The sequence below is a fragment of the Drosophila teissieri genome, chromosome 2L (genome assembly GCF_016746235.2).
Source record: "Drosophila teissieri strain GT53w chromosome 2L, Prin_Dtei_1.1, whole genome shotgun sequence".
Classification (NCBI taxonomy): Eukaryota; Metazoa; Arthropoda; class Insecta; order Diptera; family Drosophilidae; genus Drosophila; species Drosophila teissieri.
This window is the reverse complement of record NC_053029.1, coordinates 18,531,803-18,548,056: the sequence shown is the minus strand read 5'-3', so window position 1 is coordinate 18,548,056 and position 16,254 is coordinate 18,531,803. Positions and strand designations below refer to the sequence as shown.

The 16,254-nt window shown below is 44.1% G+C and overlaps 1 protein-coding gene across 2 annotated transcripts in view; it reads right to left on the bottom strand.

Moving 5' to 3' along the window:
- Window positions 1–225: 225 nt before the first annotated feature.
- The window catches only part of LOC122624846 (matrix metalloproteinase-2), an 80,087-nt gene continuing 64,058 nt past the window's right edge, over window positions 226–16,254 (bottom strand). The window contains exons 4-8 of one of the 2 annotated variants that reach the window (XM_043804582.1): window positions 4,227–4,367; window positions 3,692–3,837; window positions 1,955–2,682; window positions 1,748–1,889; window positions 226–1,663 (exon numbers count right to left, since the gene is read on the bottom strand). In XM_043804582.1, the coding sequence (XP_043660517.1) occupies window positions 1,128–1,663; window positions 1,748–1,889; window positions 1,955–2,682; window positions 3,692–3,837; window positions 4,227–4,367 (1,693 nt within the window). In that variant the 3' untranslated portion in view covers window positions 226–1,127. The remainder of the gene's footprint in view (window positions 1,664–1,747; window positions 1,890–1,954; window positions 2,683–3,691; window positions 3,838–4,226; window positions 4,368–16,254) is intronic. The other variant, XM_043804590.1, reaches the window with a different exon arrangement.

Here is a 16,254-nt window from a genome sequence, read left to right as displayed (position 1 = left end):
TTTCCACCATTTCGGGGGTTTTTTTTTACAAACCCCACAATCCGTGGAAACGTATTTGTTTATGTCGCCTATATGACTATTAGTAACCAACTAACTAAAAATTTACCTTTCAAACCCTTCACTCGAGTAGAGATAAATGACTTTATTAAATTTTCGTGTCGAAATTTTGCAATATATAATTCTTTATTTAAGTATATAGTTTTCCTTATGTAAAAACGAGTAGAAAATGATAGTTTGCAGCTTAAGTATCTTATGTTTATACAATTAAAAACTAACCAAAAAGTAGGGTTATTGTTTTGTTCAGTTTATCTTTTGCTTACAATCGCTCAGAATTTATGATAATATCACATTTCTATATAAATAATTAGAAAGGTTCGTCGAAACAAGAAAAGCGGACCATAGCGTCCCACTTTCTTTAATAAACGGCATAGCTTTTACTTATTTATAAGGCAGTAGTGGTCTCGAATTTCAACATTGGAATTTCGATTGTTTCTGTATACAAATAGAACATATTTGTTGTTACGTTTAAGTAGACTAAGAGTTACCTTATAGTCTTGTGCACTTATCTTATATGTACGGTATATAGATCTGGTAAAACAGCCCTGCTATTTGTCCAATAGATGGCGCCAGTGTGCCCAATTGGAAGTGTCCATGAATAAATCGGCCAGTGGCAAGTCGCAGATTTGTCATCTATGTGCGACTTTCACTGGTGTGTTCATTTATTTGCCTTAAATCTAAGGAAAGGCCATTCGGTGTCGTCTTTGGGGGCATGGGAGCGCCAGACTGTCACACAGTTGCGCTCTGCAGTATAGATCCTATTAAATCTGCGTAAGCCGCTAAACTTTACAGCTAAATCTTGGACACTTTTCAATTTCTAATTTAAAACTGGCCAAGCTTATACTTAGGTTTCACTTTTGTTGCTTAAGTAATTTGCAGCATAGCAGTTTTGGGGTCCTTGAATAGTAGCTTTACCTGTTTTAATTTCGAAAAGTTCTTTAAAAAATTATACCATAACAGATCAATATGCTTCTTTTTTGGTTACAAAACCATTATTCTTTATAAAAAATACGAGGCGAACCATGGCTCTTAATTCTAGGCATTTCTTAGGATACGCTCCATTTTCAATCTTAACTCTGCCAAGTGGCGATGGCTAGCAAAAGGATCGGAAGAAGGAATAGGTGAACTCTAAGCTCCCTAGATCCGCTTCTTCCCGTTTCCTCGTCTTCGTTCTCCCCGGATACCAAAGGGGCCGTCCAGCGCTGCTCGTCGTCCACCTCGTTAGCACTCCGGGCGCACTGCATCCACTTTCGTGCCGACAGCTTAGCCGTGGGGTGGGCCACCTTCATGCGATCGTCGTTGAACTCCCAGTACCTCAGGTTCTTAAAGAAGTACGTCTTGCCATCCGAGTACTGGAATGCCGCGTCGATGTGGTAGCCCACTCCCGACCAGATGCTCATGTCTCGCGGGTAATCCAGTTCCACCTGACCCGTGTAGTCATCGATGCGCCAGTACATAGTGCCGCTGGTCAAGTAGGTCCTGTTGTTGTGGCCCCACACGAAGGAGGCATCGATGTGGGTCAAAGTGGGTGGCAGACCCAGACTGGCAAGTGGTTTCGGGAAGCCAGGAGCTAGCGTTACCGAGTTGAATACATAATACTGGCGACCTAGGGCACAAAAAAGCAGTGAAATGATTGTTTATTTCAAGAAGCTTTTATAAGATGTGCTCAAATATAAGTTTTAAGACTCACCTATGAAGAAGACAATCTGTCGCTGTTTGTTAACGTATACAGCATCCACCTTGGTGAGATTCTCAGGCAGAGCGGACCAATGTCTCCTGGTCTCCGTGGGATAGCCAGGTAACAAACCAGACTTTCCAATGCGCCAAAGGTACTGTCAAACGAGATTTCATAGGTAATCGTGGGTAATATACATGTGTTCCAGGTTGAAAAACTTACGGGTCCCCGGAAGATGAATAGTTCACCGCGGATCATCGAGATGGCATCGTAGTAGGTCATGCAGGTGTCTGGCTTGAGTTTGCGGGGCTTGTTATGGTTGTGCCGGTGTCCCGCAGTGGGATATGGCTTGCTGGTGGGTCTAAGGGTGGTCCTGGCTAGAGGAGTAACTGGTTCCTGGATTCCATTCCGCTCCCTATTCTTACGGTCCCACTCCCGCTCCTTCCGTTCGCGCTCCTGTTGCTCTAGCCACTCCTTCCGTTCGCGCTCCTGTCGCTCTCTCTCCCACTGGCGTTCACGTTCTCTTTCGCGCCGACGATCCTCCTGCTCTTGTCGTTCCTGCTCTTGTCGCTGCTGCTCCTGACGCCTCCGCTCCTCCTCCTGACGCTCCCTCGCCCGATTCCGTTCCTTGTTGGGATTGTTGTTGGGATTGTTGTTGGGATTGTTCCTGGGCCGGTAGACCGGCTTATCTGTAAATCGGTAAATCAACGCGCGCATGGTCGTCGTGGTTGTGGTAGTTGTGGTGGTCGTGGTGTGTGGTCTATAGGGCCCCCAGGTCTTCTCCTTGGAGCCGTACAACTGCTGGATACCGTTGCGATCGTCGTCGGGCAGATTGCCGTCCAGCTCGTTGTTCTGGTACCACGGAAACATGACCGCATCCGGTAGCGCGGAGTGGCCCAGTCCGAGAGAATGACCCAGTTCGTGCAGGGCCACGTTCAGAAAATTGGTTCCTGCAACGACAGGACACGGAATGCAACATAAATACGCTGACTGGTTAATAGCGGGCGAAAAGGGGCCAGAAAGGGGTGCCAAGGGGCAGGAGGGGGGGCAAGACGGGCTCGTCGCCTTGACGACTTTGTAAGTGGCATAAAAATGGCGACGCTTGCAACATTTTAAAATGGCTGCCAACGTCACGCGTCATGCTGACAATTTTTTATTGGCATTAAAAACCATTAAAAATGCCGAAGCGCAATTCGGGGTCCGCGGGGTTTCAGGGCTTTCAGGGGTCTACGGGGTCTTTGGGGTATGTCCTGACGATTTATTGTGCTAAATTACAAAACGCAAGCGGCAGGCTGCAGGCAACGCGTCGCCAGTCATGGCCTTCTCTTCCACTGCCTCCTGCCCTCCGACGTGGGCCATCTTCCCGACCTATTCCTTATTCCCTACCGCAGCAGCGTATGCAGCTTTTATTGATTTTGCCCGCGTGTGGTTTCGGTGTAACACGCCCTGCACTTAGCAAAAAACAGAGGTCAATTATGCCAACAAATTCATTGTACAACCTAATAAGCTAGATTCACAAGCAAATCGTGCTCTACTATAATTTATAGTATTAACAATCAATTTTCAAATTGATAAAAATGATTTGAAATTTGAAATAATATCTATAAAAGTACGTATCACGCCCTGCACTTAACAAAAATATAGGGCTCATCACAAAAAACGTTATTATACAACTTCATTATTTAGCAGTTCACTCATTATCTTGCAACACTTAAACTATTTAAGTGAATGATCAAATAGATAGATATAAATAAGTTGAACTTATAAATCAAATTATTAAAAATGTGTGAGTATACAACATTATATCAATATAATAACATTTTCGCCAGTGTAAGCCCAAAAAAACCAAGGACCAGACAGCAAAGCCAAAAAACTATCGCCCTCTTATGCAATTAGTATACGTCAAAGGAAGAACATTATTATGTGGCATGGCCAACGGACTTGATGAACTGCACCCACCGCGGTTATCATCGGATCCGCCGTCAAAGTTCCAGGTCTCGTCAGCATCGAAGTGGGCATCTCCGCCACGCCCCTCGCCAGGATAGAAGGCGTGGGCCAGCACCTGACCAGGTCCGTCGAATCTATAGCCATCGCCGTGCTGGCGCCTGCAAAGCGTTAAGAAAAGGTCCAGCGTGGATGTTCTGGATTAGTTCGGTGTTTCGGAGGAATTACGAGCACGGTCAGGGGGAAATCATATTCACAGCTTATCTAAGAACAAGCAGCTGCCACATAAACTCTTTGATTCAGACACGCCAGCCACGGAGCTCCTCGCACGCCCATCGACTTTGTCATCGGTGGCATTTCATCATCGGCGTCGTTCCATGGATTTAATACTTGGCTTATTTATCGTTCGCCTGCTTTTAAGTGCAATTTTATGTGCGTTTGTTTATGGCACTAAAGACTCGCTTTTTTATGATCTCCCCACCTACGCGTGCTCGTATCCATGCATCCCCAATCCCCGATTCGCAATCCCCGTAGATTTCTGAGTACTCACCGTGCAAAGAGTATCTGGATGTCGGCCTGGTCGCTGTGGACCTGGCGAAATGTCAGCTTCGAGTGGTTCTCCCACACGCCCAGGGCACGGCTCACCATCTTCTGGACTTTTATGGCGTCGGGCATCGACCGGTTGACCAAGCTGCAAGGAAAGTCAGGGAAACATGATATCAGCTTGCTAAGATATTCCACTTTGTAAGGGTTCTCTCCTTTGCATAATTCGAAACGCCAGGGTAAGTTTGGCTCACACAGAGAGAAGAAATTTGTAGGGTATAAAATATACCTGAGCTTATACAGATATACTGAGCAACGTTACACTATTATATCAATTGTATATTTAAATGTATATTTATACATTAGCATAATTATAATTGTGGATATTGAGCAGCTAACAAAGTCCCAACCTGTGCTATATAGATATACTCAAACGTTCTTGGCGTTAGCATTTCTTTCCCGTGCACGCCTTGTAGGCACCTAGTCTCTGTCTTATCTTGGAATATTTTGCAAACCGCTAATATGGTGGCCAGTGCCAACTTTCACCCGCCGACAGACTCCACTTTCACTTTGGCATGCAAAAGTTTCTCTTACTTAAAGATATGGGCGGGCCAGAGTTTGGTGGTCTGCACTTAGTTTAGAATTTTGTGAATTCTGTCTGAAAGAGTCTGGGAAACACACATAGTACCTGAGAAGCCAAAACCTGGCTCAAAACCGCAGCGGGTTTGCCTTTTGGCGTCAACTCTCCAATGGCGACTTTGCCCCATTTCCGTCAACAAAGTTTCTGTATTTCCACTCCCTCCGCTCCGGACAAACTGAGATATCTGTGTGCCGCTGCCGTGTTTCCGCATTTTATGCAAATTAGTTATGTTTCTTTTATGCCGTACCCGGTCTGCTGCTGCTGTAAACTAACGTAGAAAGAATAGGGGCCGAAAGTTGATCCTTTTTGCGGTTTACCCAGGACCTTGTTTGTCTCTCTGCCGTATGCTTTTTCCATACAAATTTGCCGCAGTTTTTTCTTCTTTGCCTAGTTTGACTTTCTGCCATTGTCTTTTGGCCAGGATTCTATAGGTGCGTGTGGTTCCTCAATATGCATTGAGGCATTTAGCCACTTGCAGCCGGAGCGATCGCCCCACTTAAATGGGACACCCGGGCTGTTGCACTTTCCCTTGTCCCTGCTAAACCGCCTCGTTTCCAATTAAAATTGTTCGATCCATTAAGCCGGGGCATGCAGATTGACTGGCCTCAAATGTAGCTTTTTCATACTGGTTAGGGAACAGGAAGCATAAGAAAGCCCACAGTTTTTTGTCTTACATTTGCAAACCGTTTATTTTTGAATTAGTATTGATTTGTGTTTTTTATTTCCAATATACATTTCTGTATGTTCAGCGTGCTACAAGTGCCATTTTCCTATGAATTTTCCTAAAAGCTTTTGATTTTCCGTCGGAATGCGCACAAGGACTCAGCGCGGATCAGCTTCCACTCATCCTGCAGCAGCATGCTTACTCGGTGACACATATATCCTGTGAAAACATCTTTGGGCGCACGTCCTGTCAGCTGCCGCATGCCACTTGACCTGCCACATGAACTGGGCAGAATGGACAGGCTAAAACTTAAGCCCGAACTTTGACTCCGACTTCCATTTCGACTCCTGGCGCTGGCCAAACTGAATCACCGTGTCGCAGTTCATTTCCACTGCTCGACAAAAACGTGCTCAATTGCAACGCCATTTGTTTGCTCGGCTGTTGATCTGAAAGGCCCAAGCCTTTCGGACTCGGATTCAGATTCGGGCTTGGAATGGGGCTTAGAGTGGCCATGGTTCCAGGGTGGCTATGGAGGCCATGGTGGCAGAACTGTAGACCGTTTGTCGTTTGGTATTTGCGCAGAGCTTGTTGCTTGCCAGGGTAAATTAACTCAAGCCGGTTCCCGCTCACTCCGGATTGCCAAATCCCCCGGTTGTTAGGACACTCCGACTGGCAACCCTTTGTCGTGCTAATTCTGATGCTGCCGCCTTTGGATTTAAATGCAGACCGCTGCAGTGCATCCGGTCACGTAGCCATTTGCAGTTGCTTCTGCTGCAACAGCCCCACTGACGCAGCTTGACCTCTGTTTGTCTTTGCCATGTCACTCTGTGTGCCCAGCATTTAAATTATTATGAACCCGACAGGCGGCAGGACCCTTTGCTGGTTATTTCGGTGGGTGGGGTGGCACGGAAAAGCGGAACGTGCACTCGGGTTTTCACTACGGGCACTACGGCACTACCTAACTGTCTGGGGAAACGTGTGCTTCGGCCAATTTGTAGCCTTACACGTAAAACAAACTGAACAATTAGCCAAATGGATGGAGCCCACTCTCTATGGCCTGTGAATAACAAAAGGAAATCGTTGGGCTGCGCTGCTTGCGAGTCCTTTGCGCTGACAAACAGTCCTTACTACACTCGTGATGACCAACAGCCGAAATGCTTGAACATATAACATTGGGGTTAACTAAATGTTTCAGCCGAGACATTGTAATAACTTATCAATGTAAGATTTTTACCTTGTAAATTTACTCGTTTAATATATTCGCTAATTCTATCTAATTGTTTCTATCTAATTCTTAGCCCTTGCAAATTCAATATATAAATCATAAGATAAATGCTTTCTTATAGTTGCATCATACAGCTTGAAGTTTACTTCGACGTCATTGACCCAAAGAATTAATTTACATTCGCGAAAGTAAAAAAAATGGTGTCTATAGCTTAAAACCTGTCAGTTGTATACAAGCTATAGGAGAATGTTCGCCATTACGTTTCTGTCTGTTTTTTTTTAAAGAAATGCACAATTTATATTAATGATTTCAGTAATTTTAAGGCTCTGGCCAAAAGGGCTCCCTTGAATGAAAAATTAAAACACTTTGCGAGTTTTTTAATGATGTCGATACATACCGACACGATATGATTGAAATGCAGGTGAATGTTTTGAAATCTATTTTGGAGCAGGAGGGCATATCTGCAAGGGGCGATCCAAATACGGAAGAGTATGTGACATTTCTGAAATACTATTTAGACCGAGGAGATCTCATCTCTTCTTTAAGTTTCGATGCAGAAAAAATCTAATACTTTGAGGCTTTTTGAACGCTGCTCGGCATAAATCAAGAGTTCTTCCAGATTTTTTACTGTATGTGGTTACATCTAAAGACGAGCTGAAAGCAAATTGGTCTGAGAAAATAAAAAACAATTGGGCGGAACAACCAATTCTTAGATCTATTACGCGCCTATAAAAATAAACTTAAATCTTGATCAGGATCAATAGCCGAGTTGAACTGGCTATGTCCGTCTGTCGGACCGTCCGTATGAACGTCGAGATTTCAGGAAGCTAGAAAGTTAAGATTAGGCATGCAGATTCCAGAAACATAGACACAGCGCAATGTTGTGAATGATATTGCCACGCCCACCATGACGCCCACAAACCGCCAAAAACTGTTTCCAATTTCTACCGATATTTCAGAAAATGTTGAAATTTCTCGTTCGCATAGTCGGTGAACTCGACTATGGCATTCTCTCTTGTTAAGTTTAGTATCTAAGGAAAATGTATAACTTGCTGGCTATTGGGTATCTGAGGACTTGATTTCGAATATTTCAAGTTAGTGTTGCTGTTTAACGATGCCAAATAGAAAGATGGAATATATAATATATATAAATTCATTAAATTTAAATGTTTTGGAGTTAGGGGAAGTTGATTTCGTCGATTTTAAATTTTTTTGCAATGCACAACGTAACCAAATATCAAGTGGGCTAACAAAGGCTTGACCCGCAAGCAAATCCTCGATATCCTTGTTCATCCTGTGCGATGTCGCCATTACGCCAACCGGTGACAACTAAAGGCAAAGGCAGCCGATTTGCCATACATCAGTTGGCACACACACATGCGAGTTTTGATTAAAATTGCACCGGGTTGGCGGTCGACGGATGGGAGGTATCCTTGCAGACTGCCGTCTGTCGATGGCAATTGATTGAATTGAGCACACCGAGCCATGAAATGTTTGTCCGCAGGCTAACAACTAAATCACCGTCGGCAGCGGGAAAGCTTTGCATGAAGTCGGCACTAAGTCATGGCCAAAATGCGGAGGCGGTCAGGTGGCGGGGGGGGCGTGGCATGTTCGTAGACGTAGCCGGAATGAAGATGCCGTAATGGAAAAGGCCGGAGGCTCAGACTACTGCGGGCATTGAATTTTGCAATTTCTCCTCAATCGCATAGATTTTTCTTCCGCGCAGAGACAATTTCGTGCACATTTTACTCGAGTTTTCCCTCCATCAACTTCCGCTGAAAGTTTTTCCAGCTTTTTTTCTTTTTTTTTTAGATTTTCGCTTTGTTGTCAGACAGCTATCGAAAAAGTTTCGCCATGTTTGTGCTGCTGCTACTGCAGCTAGCAAAATGAGTTTATTTTTTGCTTAATTTCGCACAAATTAAAACGCTTGGAAAATGAGAAATCTTCCTTTTTCGGCAATTTTTCCTTGTCGTCACGCGAAACTTTACTGCTGCTTAAAATTTCAAATGCTCCGAGGGTATTTCGAGTCAATTACATAACTCTTGTTGCTCAGCTGGACGCACTTCGACATGAGAGGAAAAAGTGCTGGCGGCCAAAATTTTCGCAGAAGTGCAAAGTGGCAGGAACATGTCTTATAAGTGTCGAGCTCAAGTTGGTTTATTCTGTATATTACGGCCGAAGAGCCACTGAATCGGGGTTAATTTAAAGCAAGCGGATAAACTTTGCCGAGCTCTTTAAGCCAGCTTAAAATGCCGGAGCTGTATTATTTTACCTTTGTGCACCTGTTCGGGGTCGAAAATCTGAACTCCGCCCCATCGACAAACATAATTATGCTTAACCGTCTGCTCGGCATTAAAAATGAAAGCCTTTGTTGTGCAATGTGTGTGTGCGTGTGCGTGGGCCAAAAAGGGTTTGAAAAGGGACGGATGGGAGGGGAAAACTCAATAAAATAGCTTAAGAGCAGAACGGCCACCCGGCTGAGTCTTGACATAATAGCCCGAACGGACAGTCCTCTTGTATTTTACGTGGTTTTCCCTGGCTTTTGGCCGAAAGCCACAGAAACCCACACGCAGCGAGGCAAACAAATGACTTTGCATCTTGTGTTGTCATAACAAATTTAATTAATAAATAATCGCAATTTAGCCACTAGAGTAATAACGAAAAAGTACGAGAGAGTAATAACTGGAAATTTACCATTAGCCAGAGATTCGAGATATCGACAGGGGTATATCCGTGCTGATATATGCATACGAGTATACAGATATCCGAGCCACCTCCCAGTGACAAGTCTCAAGTGCTTAAAATTGCAAATGTTATTTTCTCATAGAGAGCACACAGCCAGACAGACGACCGACGACCGACACATGCGGGATGCCAAAGGCCCCAAAAGGTAAATATTTGCCACAAGAAGCTGCTCGGAGAATGCCATGACATCCATATCATGCCCCCATCCGTTTGTCCCCGGGGAACGAAAGCCAGGAGTGGCGGGCAGGAGGAGCCTCCGAGTTCCGGAAGCTGGCTGTATCAAATGGCATTCCTTTCCTGCGAGTGCCATATGCACTTATACATTTATTGCCCGAAATGATTCTTGCCATTAAGCATTATTAAATTGACATGCTTTTGAATTTCGCCCGCGGCCTCTAAATTCTTGATGCTTTAAGACCTGAGTCGTCTGTTTTCATTTCACATTTGATTTGATTACTTTCCCCATATATACATAGATAGTCAGGGAAACAGAATGGTAAAAACAAACGAGGCTTTTTAGGTAATCATTTTATCTTATAATTATCTTGCTGGAATTTTATTTAAAGTTAACTCACTTAAGTTAAATTGCAACCAAAAGATATAAAATCACATCCGTAAAGTGGATGAAGCTTCTTCTTCTAATTGTAATTCCTAACGTTTGATTGCACATTTTAAACGGTCAGTTATATGACTTATAGTTTTGTGATATTTTCATTATAACTCACTGGTGCCAGTTAGTTTCGTGGATACTCTGTCCTGCTATCGCTCACTCAAGGAGGTTGTGATGGATACCATATCGAAATAACATCACACCCAGGTTGAGTGAGTCAAAGCAAGACAAAATGCTGCTAACTTTGCATCGGTTTCACTTTTGTCTAGACAAGCAACTTTTGGCACTTCATTTGCCAACTTTTTGCCGGGGCTTAGGTAACAAAAACACCAACACTAACAGCAACAGCAACAGATTCATTTTGAAGTGGAAGGACCAAGTCCGCATCCTTTGGACCCAAGAAAGGGCCTGGGAAGGGACCACATTACGCATGACTTTTGGCAAACAAATTGCATGTTTTATACATTTTTTGATTTGTAGGTCCTGGCTGGGCGTTTGGACTAGGGTCTGAATCCGAATTCGTATCCGAGTTCGTACCCGAAAAACGGACCCGGACTTACGCCCTAATTGAGTGGCAGCCGAATGGTTTATTTATGAAGGGTGTAGGTAGGGTGAAAAGAGCAGGGACATGACGTGGAATGGCTGCTTAAATTAAGAATCCCCACTAATTTGACACTTGATTGAATGAAAATTTTTAAATGCTCCTGCTGCGGAACAGGAATTGCTGCAAAGCCCGGCCGATTTGCAAGTGTTAACAATAGGGCGCAGTTAGATGTGTGGGTGAAGTGAATCCTCGGACAGCATACACAATAAGTATACGCAATAAATCATAAAATAAATCGCTTACATTCATCGCCGTCAGGACACAATGCTCCATTCAGTTCGAGCCATTGCTGTTCCGGTTTTTCTTGCAACTGCCAGGATACGTCTAACAAGCTGTCACAAAAACCCATGCCATATAGACGAGTGCGGTGGAAAAAATGGAAAAGTGGGTGGGCGGAGATGGGTGCATGGTTGGCTGTTCCGTGGAAATGGGAAACTATGGGGGAAATCTATACGAAACCATTTGACAAGCAAAGGCGCACCACATCTCGTGGCAAAGTAAGCAGTCGAGCCTGGGTGCCAAATGATGCGCAACGTTATCTAAACTTCGACAAATGTTGGTGGGGTGGGGCGGTGAAGAGGTAACCCCATTCCCTTTCCCACTCCCTCTCCCTCTCCACCAGGTGAAAGGATCGAAGCGCTGTCACACGCTTTTCAATCAAATTCAAATTTACTCAGCGCACACACAGACACAAATTCAACTGTGAAAATTTAACACATTACCGAGCGGAGAAAAGTGTAGCGCACAAATTGGGGCCGCATGGGTAGGGAGTATCCTGGTATCCTGCGGATATGCGGTGGTTACCAAGAAGCAGGGAAAGGCACAAAGTGAACTGCGGTTAATGCATATTTAATATGCAATCTGTGCGTCAAGCAGTGGCAAATGTTTAAATGAATTTGCATAACTTCGGGCCATCCATACATGCAATTAAAATGTCTTGAGTCAGGCCTCTCAATAAACTTGAAAATTAAACTTTAATCAATCTGGCAAATAACTTGAAGCCTCTTAAGCATCATAATTAACATGAGCGCTACTATGGGGCGTTCTTATTTTCCCCTCAGTGGTTTGTCTGCTGAATTGCATTTTAATAAAATAAATTATTATATTTTAATGAGTACTCTAATATGCCAAAAGGGCAATAAAATGGAATATCACAAAGAACACCAAATAAGTAAAGTTTAAGTAAGTAAATAATAATATAATTACGTCTTAAATGCACATTGAGTTGTCCGTATCATAATTGGTAGTTTAGAAACGAGCTTTCGCAATTATTTACAGTATATTGATATTTTAAACAATTTTAATAGTAATCTGTTTCCCGTGCTTCAAAAGTTTCTGCTTTTTACTCTGCAAATATTTGCCACAACTCATTAGAAAGTTTGTGATATTGCATTATTACTGCAACTAGCTGACTTTCGCCTCGCTTTCGGTGTAGTAACCAAAAAATTAAACCCATTTACTGCCAACTTCCAACAAGTGAGCCACTTAATTACGTTATTACGACTCGTCCCAAAACGGCCAGAAATATCAGACATATATCATGTGTTCCATAACTTTTTTGGTTCCCCCACCCCGCAACAAACTTCAGACTGCAAACTGTTGCTAAATATTTAAGCCCAGTGAGCCGCAGGGATTGGTCCAAAAAGAGATTCCATCAGTTGGACAGCAGGACGACCTGGTTTCGCTTTTGGACATTTTTAAGCGCGCTTTGTCGGCTTGCTTTGCCTTGCTGTTCCCTGCTTTGCTTTGGCCTCAAAAAGCAACGTTTTTGCCGGTATTTACACTAGCCACTGTCGACTCATTGGGCGCTTACTGCTTTGCGGTGTTTAATCTACTTTGCTTATGCTGCAGCTCCCCCTCCGTTTGCCATTCGCTTTTCCGCGGCATTTCCCTCGGAAGAGCCTGCGAACCCGGAATACTCGACCCTTGACCCCCAATCCCAGTCCCGATCCCACTCCCAACCTGCAACCCATCATCATCCGCCGGCATCTGTGTTGTACATGTGTGTTTATCCCGATTTTGTGCGCCCCTCTTTGTGTGTTTTGTTGGCTGTGTAAAAAACAGCTTAAGCTGCGTTTCACTGACTTTGAATTTTTTATGCGCTAAGTCGACCCCGGCAAGCGGTCTCCTCCGGTTCACAGGCAGGCTAAGCTGCTTTCTGCGCTGCTTTTCTGGTTAACAGCATGCCGAACCCGTGTCCTCGGTTTGCCCCCAAAAGCCACGGCTAAAAATGATCTCGATGTGGGAATGAGGTCTTGAAATTTGAATCGCTCCATGAAAAGTTCAATTCTGTAGCGGGATATGTTTGACGATTATCAAATGTTATATGATACAAGATAGTTGTTAAACATATTTAAACATGTATCTAACTTGTGCCTAAGCATTCAAGAAGTTGTTAGAATAACTTATAAAGCTGGATATTCAAATGAAGATTTTTTTCTTAGCTAAAGATGTTTCTCGCAGTGCACTGCTCTGGTTGTACTGCCTTGTTTGTTTGGATGGAGTTTCCCAAATTGAATTGCACATTTGAGCGCATTCACCTAAATGCAAATCGGATAACAGAGGATACCTTTTCCTGCCGGGGCGTCGACACTGCACTAAATTGTTTGGCATTAGGAGTGCGTTTCCTTGCCGGGAGTTCACACCCAGGGCTATCATAACAACTGCAGATGCAGATGCAGATGCAGTTGGCCATAACGCTTGGCATTATCGAAGCGCTTTGCATGGCATTCGCTGCAGGGGCAGTCAGTCCCGCACTTGTGGCCCAAGGTAAAGTCAAAGTCATGGCTTTGGTGAAGCGCTTTGGCGAATTGGCGAGGTGCCGGGTGGCAGTGGGAAGATAAAGACATATTGTAAACATTAAACAGCTATCAGCCGGATACGCTCGACTTTATTGATTTCAGGCTACGGCTTCTCCACTTTTCCATTGTGCTATTTGGGGGAGTGTTGGAGGTGTCAGCCGAAGTACGTACTTTGATTTTACAACCCGCCGGGCGAAGGCAAAGGCAAAAGCGAAGGAAAAGTGTCTCAGAAACTCAAACTCACCTGCAAAGAAACCAGAGAAAGAAATTGAAATTTTAGTCAATTGTATATGGCGAAAACACTCCCTGCTCTTATATGTGTACTATATATAAGTTGTGCACCCCTCCATATACATATTTATGTTTATTTTGCTGACGACGTAAGCTCGCGAAAACTGGTTGCTGGGGACAACTGAGAAGTGGGGGTTGCGGCATGGGGTCTAAGGTGTGGGTCCTGTATCCTTTTCCTCGCTTACATATCGATTACCAAGTGACGTCGACGGGGCCAAAAAACAAAACAATTTGTCAAGCAAATGTGCCAAGAGTTGATGCCAGCCAATGGGTAACTTATGGCAAGCAAACAAACAAACAAACAGGGCAAGGCAAACAGAAACAGAAACAGAAACAGCAGAAAGGAGCAGCGCGTCGAGGCAAACAAGAGAGTACAGTCGAGAATCCTTAATGCAATGACGCAAGGACTTACGTCAGCCAGTCGAAGGAAGCTTATACTTTCACCTCAAAGGTTGCGTACTAATTGGAAGACCTGGCGGGCATTTAAATGCACCAATAATGTTATAAAACCGATGGTAAAAGTTCACTTTGGCAAGCATTTAAATTTGAATATTTATAGACGTGGCTGTTAAACGAAATATCCACTGAAAGAATCGAACTCCTATTGAGTTTCTTCGTGCTAAGATGCAACACTTCCGGATGTTTCCAGTTCTAAACGCACATGACGATACAAAACCCATCAAAATATTAGTCCATTGTACATAGTTGGGCGCATAAAACTATGGGCAAGCCAAATGGACCCACAAAACATTGTTCGATGAGTAATATGTGGTTAATAGCAATGGTGGAGCAGTTGGCAAAGGGACTGGACCGCCATCCATATGCTACATCCATAAAATCGAAGTGTCTCGATGCCGGGGAGCCCTCAACTTAATGATGCATAATGATATGGGACGCGAGACGCGTCCCATTACCCACACGCAGGGAACAGGGCTCAGGACATCTAGGGCTGAAGAGCTAAGTTCTGGCCATTATACTATGCTGTATGCTGTATGTATATAAGCCCCACCCAACAGTAAATACCACCCACTGCTAACCACTTTGACGTTTCTGCTTAGCCAAATGGCCAGTGTCATCGCCGCACAGTTTGCCGTCTTGTCAATTATTTATTTTTATTGGCATCATTATGATTTCTGGCTGCGATAATGATGATGGAAATAGAGCTGGGTGAAGTCCTGCTCAAGGGACTTTGTTTATTTTAATTTCATTCAATCCAAATATTTAAGCAGCTGCAGGAAGCGCAGAATATGGATAGGATAGTGTCAATCTATGGAGTATTCTTCTACTGACCAGCTTAAAAATATCACTTTTTAGTTATACTCAAAGTAAAATGACCATGATTTTCGCACATAAAATACATCCCGCCAGCTTGATATTTAAAAGCATTGTTATAATGTCGCTTTCTAACTTCTCATGTAAAGAACCAACTACTTAGGAGCAGAACTTTAAATTGCGGTTTTCGGTTTCTTCGGTATCTTTGCATGCGTATCTTTGTATAAACTATCGAGTATCCTATCACTCGGGAAATACCACCCAAATGTTTTTGTGAGCTTGTTTATCTGTTCGATTGGCTGCTCGATGAGTTGAGTGGCTTCTGAAGAGCGTTTCCCGGGACTTGGCCATATGTAATGCTGTTTGTAGTCCCGCCTGGCTGTGCGGGTGTGTGAGTGCGGGTGTGAGGGTGTGCATGTCATGTACACACTTAATGCTGAAAGAGTGTCACTAACAATATCATACTCTGTTTGTCCACCGGCCCCCGATGGCCACCCCTTTGGCGTATTTGTTTAGTGCAGGTGACATTTAAATTAAGCTGCTGCCGTTGCCGTTGTTGTTGGTGGTGTTGGTGTTTCCCAATACCCAGTCCCATCATCGCTAAAAGTCCTTTCGTGTACACACTGATACTGTCACACAGACAGCGGCCCACGCACACAGATGCAGGCATTCAAGAGCGACTGAGTGCAGACGGCGCTCGTTAAACTCAATAAACGTTTGCACTTTTTATTTTTGTTCCCCTGCAATTGTTCGCCGCTTGATTAAATTTCTTTGTTGTCTTTATTGGGGTGTGTGTGTGTGGGTTTGTGTGTGTGTGTGTGTATGCCAGTCCCTCTGACAATTAAACTAGCCAATTAAACTTTAGCCCCTGAACCCCAGGAACATCAGTCCAATGGCCAACTGGCCACTGTCTGTTTGTGTTAAACTGACTCCCGATCCTGCTCCACTGGATCCCGAGTCCAGAGTCCTGAGTCCTGGATCCGTCTATGCGGCGCCCTGGCAAAGTGTTAATACACAAATACCCAAATGTGTAGTTAACACGAGTTTGTGCTGCCTGCCTCATTCTGCTCGGCTTTATCCTTTGGCTGTTTGGGTTTTTGGTTCGTTTGCCTTGCAGTTGGTGGAGGTGCAAAGAAACGAGAGAAAACTAAACCAAAGCCGGTGGGAATAAATAACTGGTGGG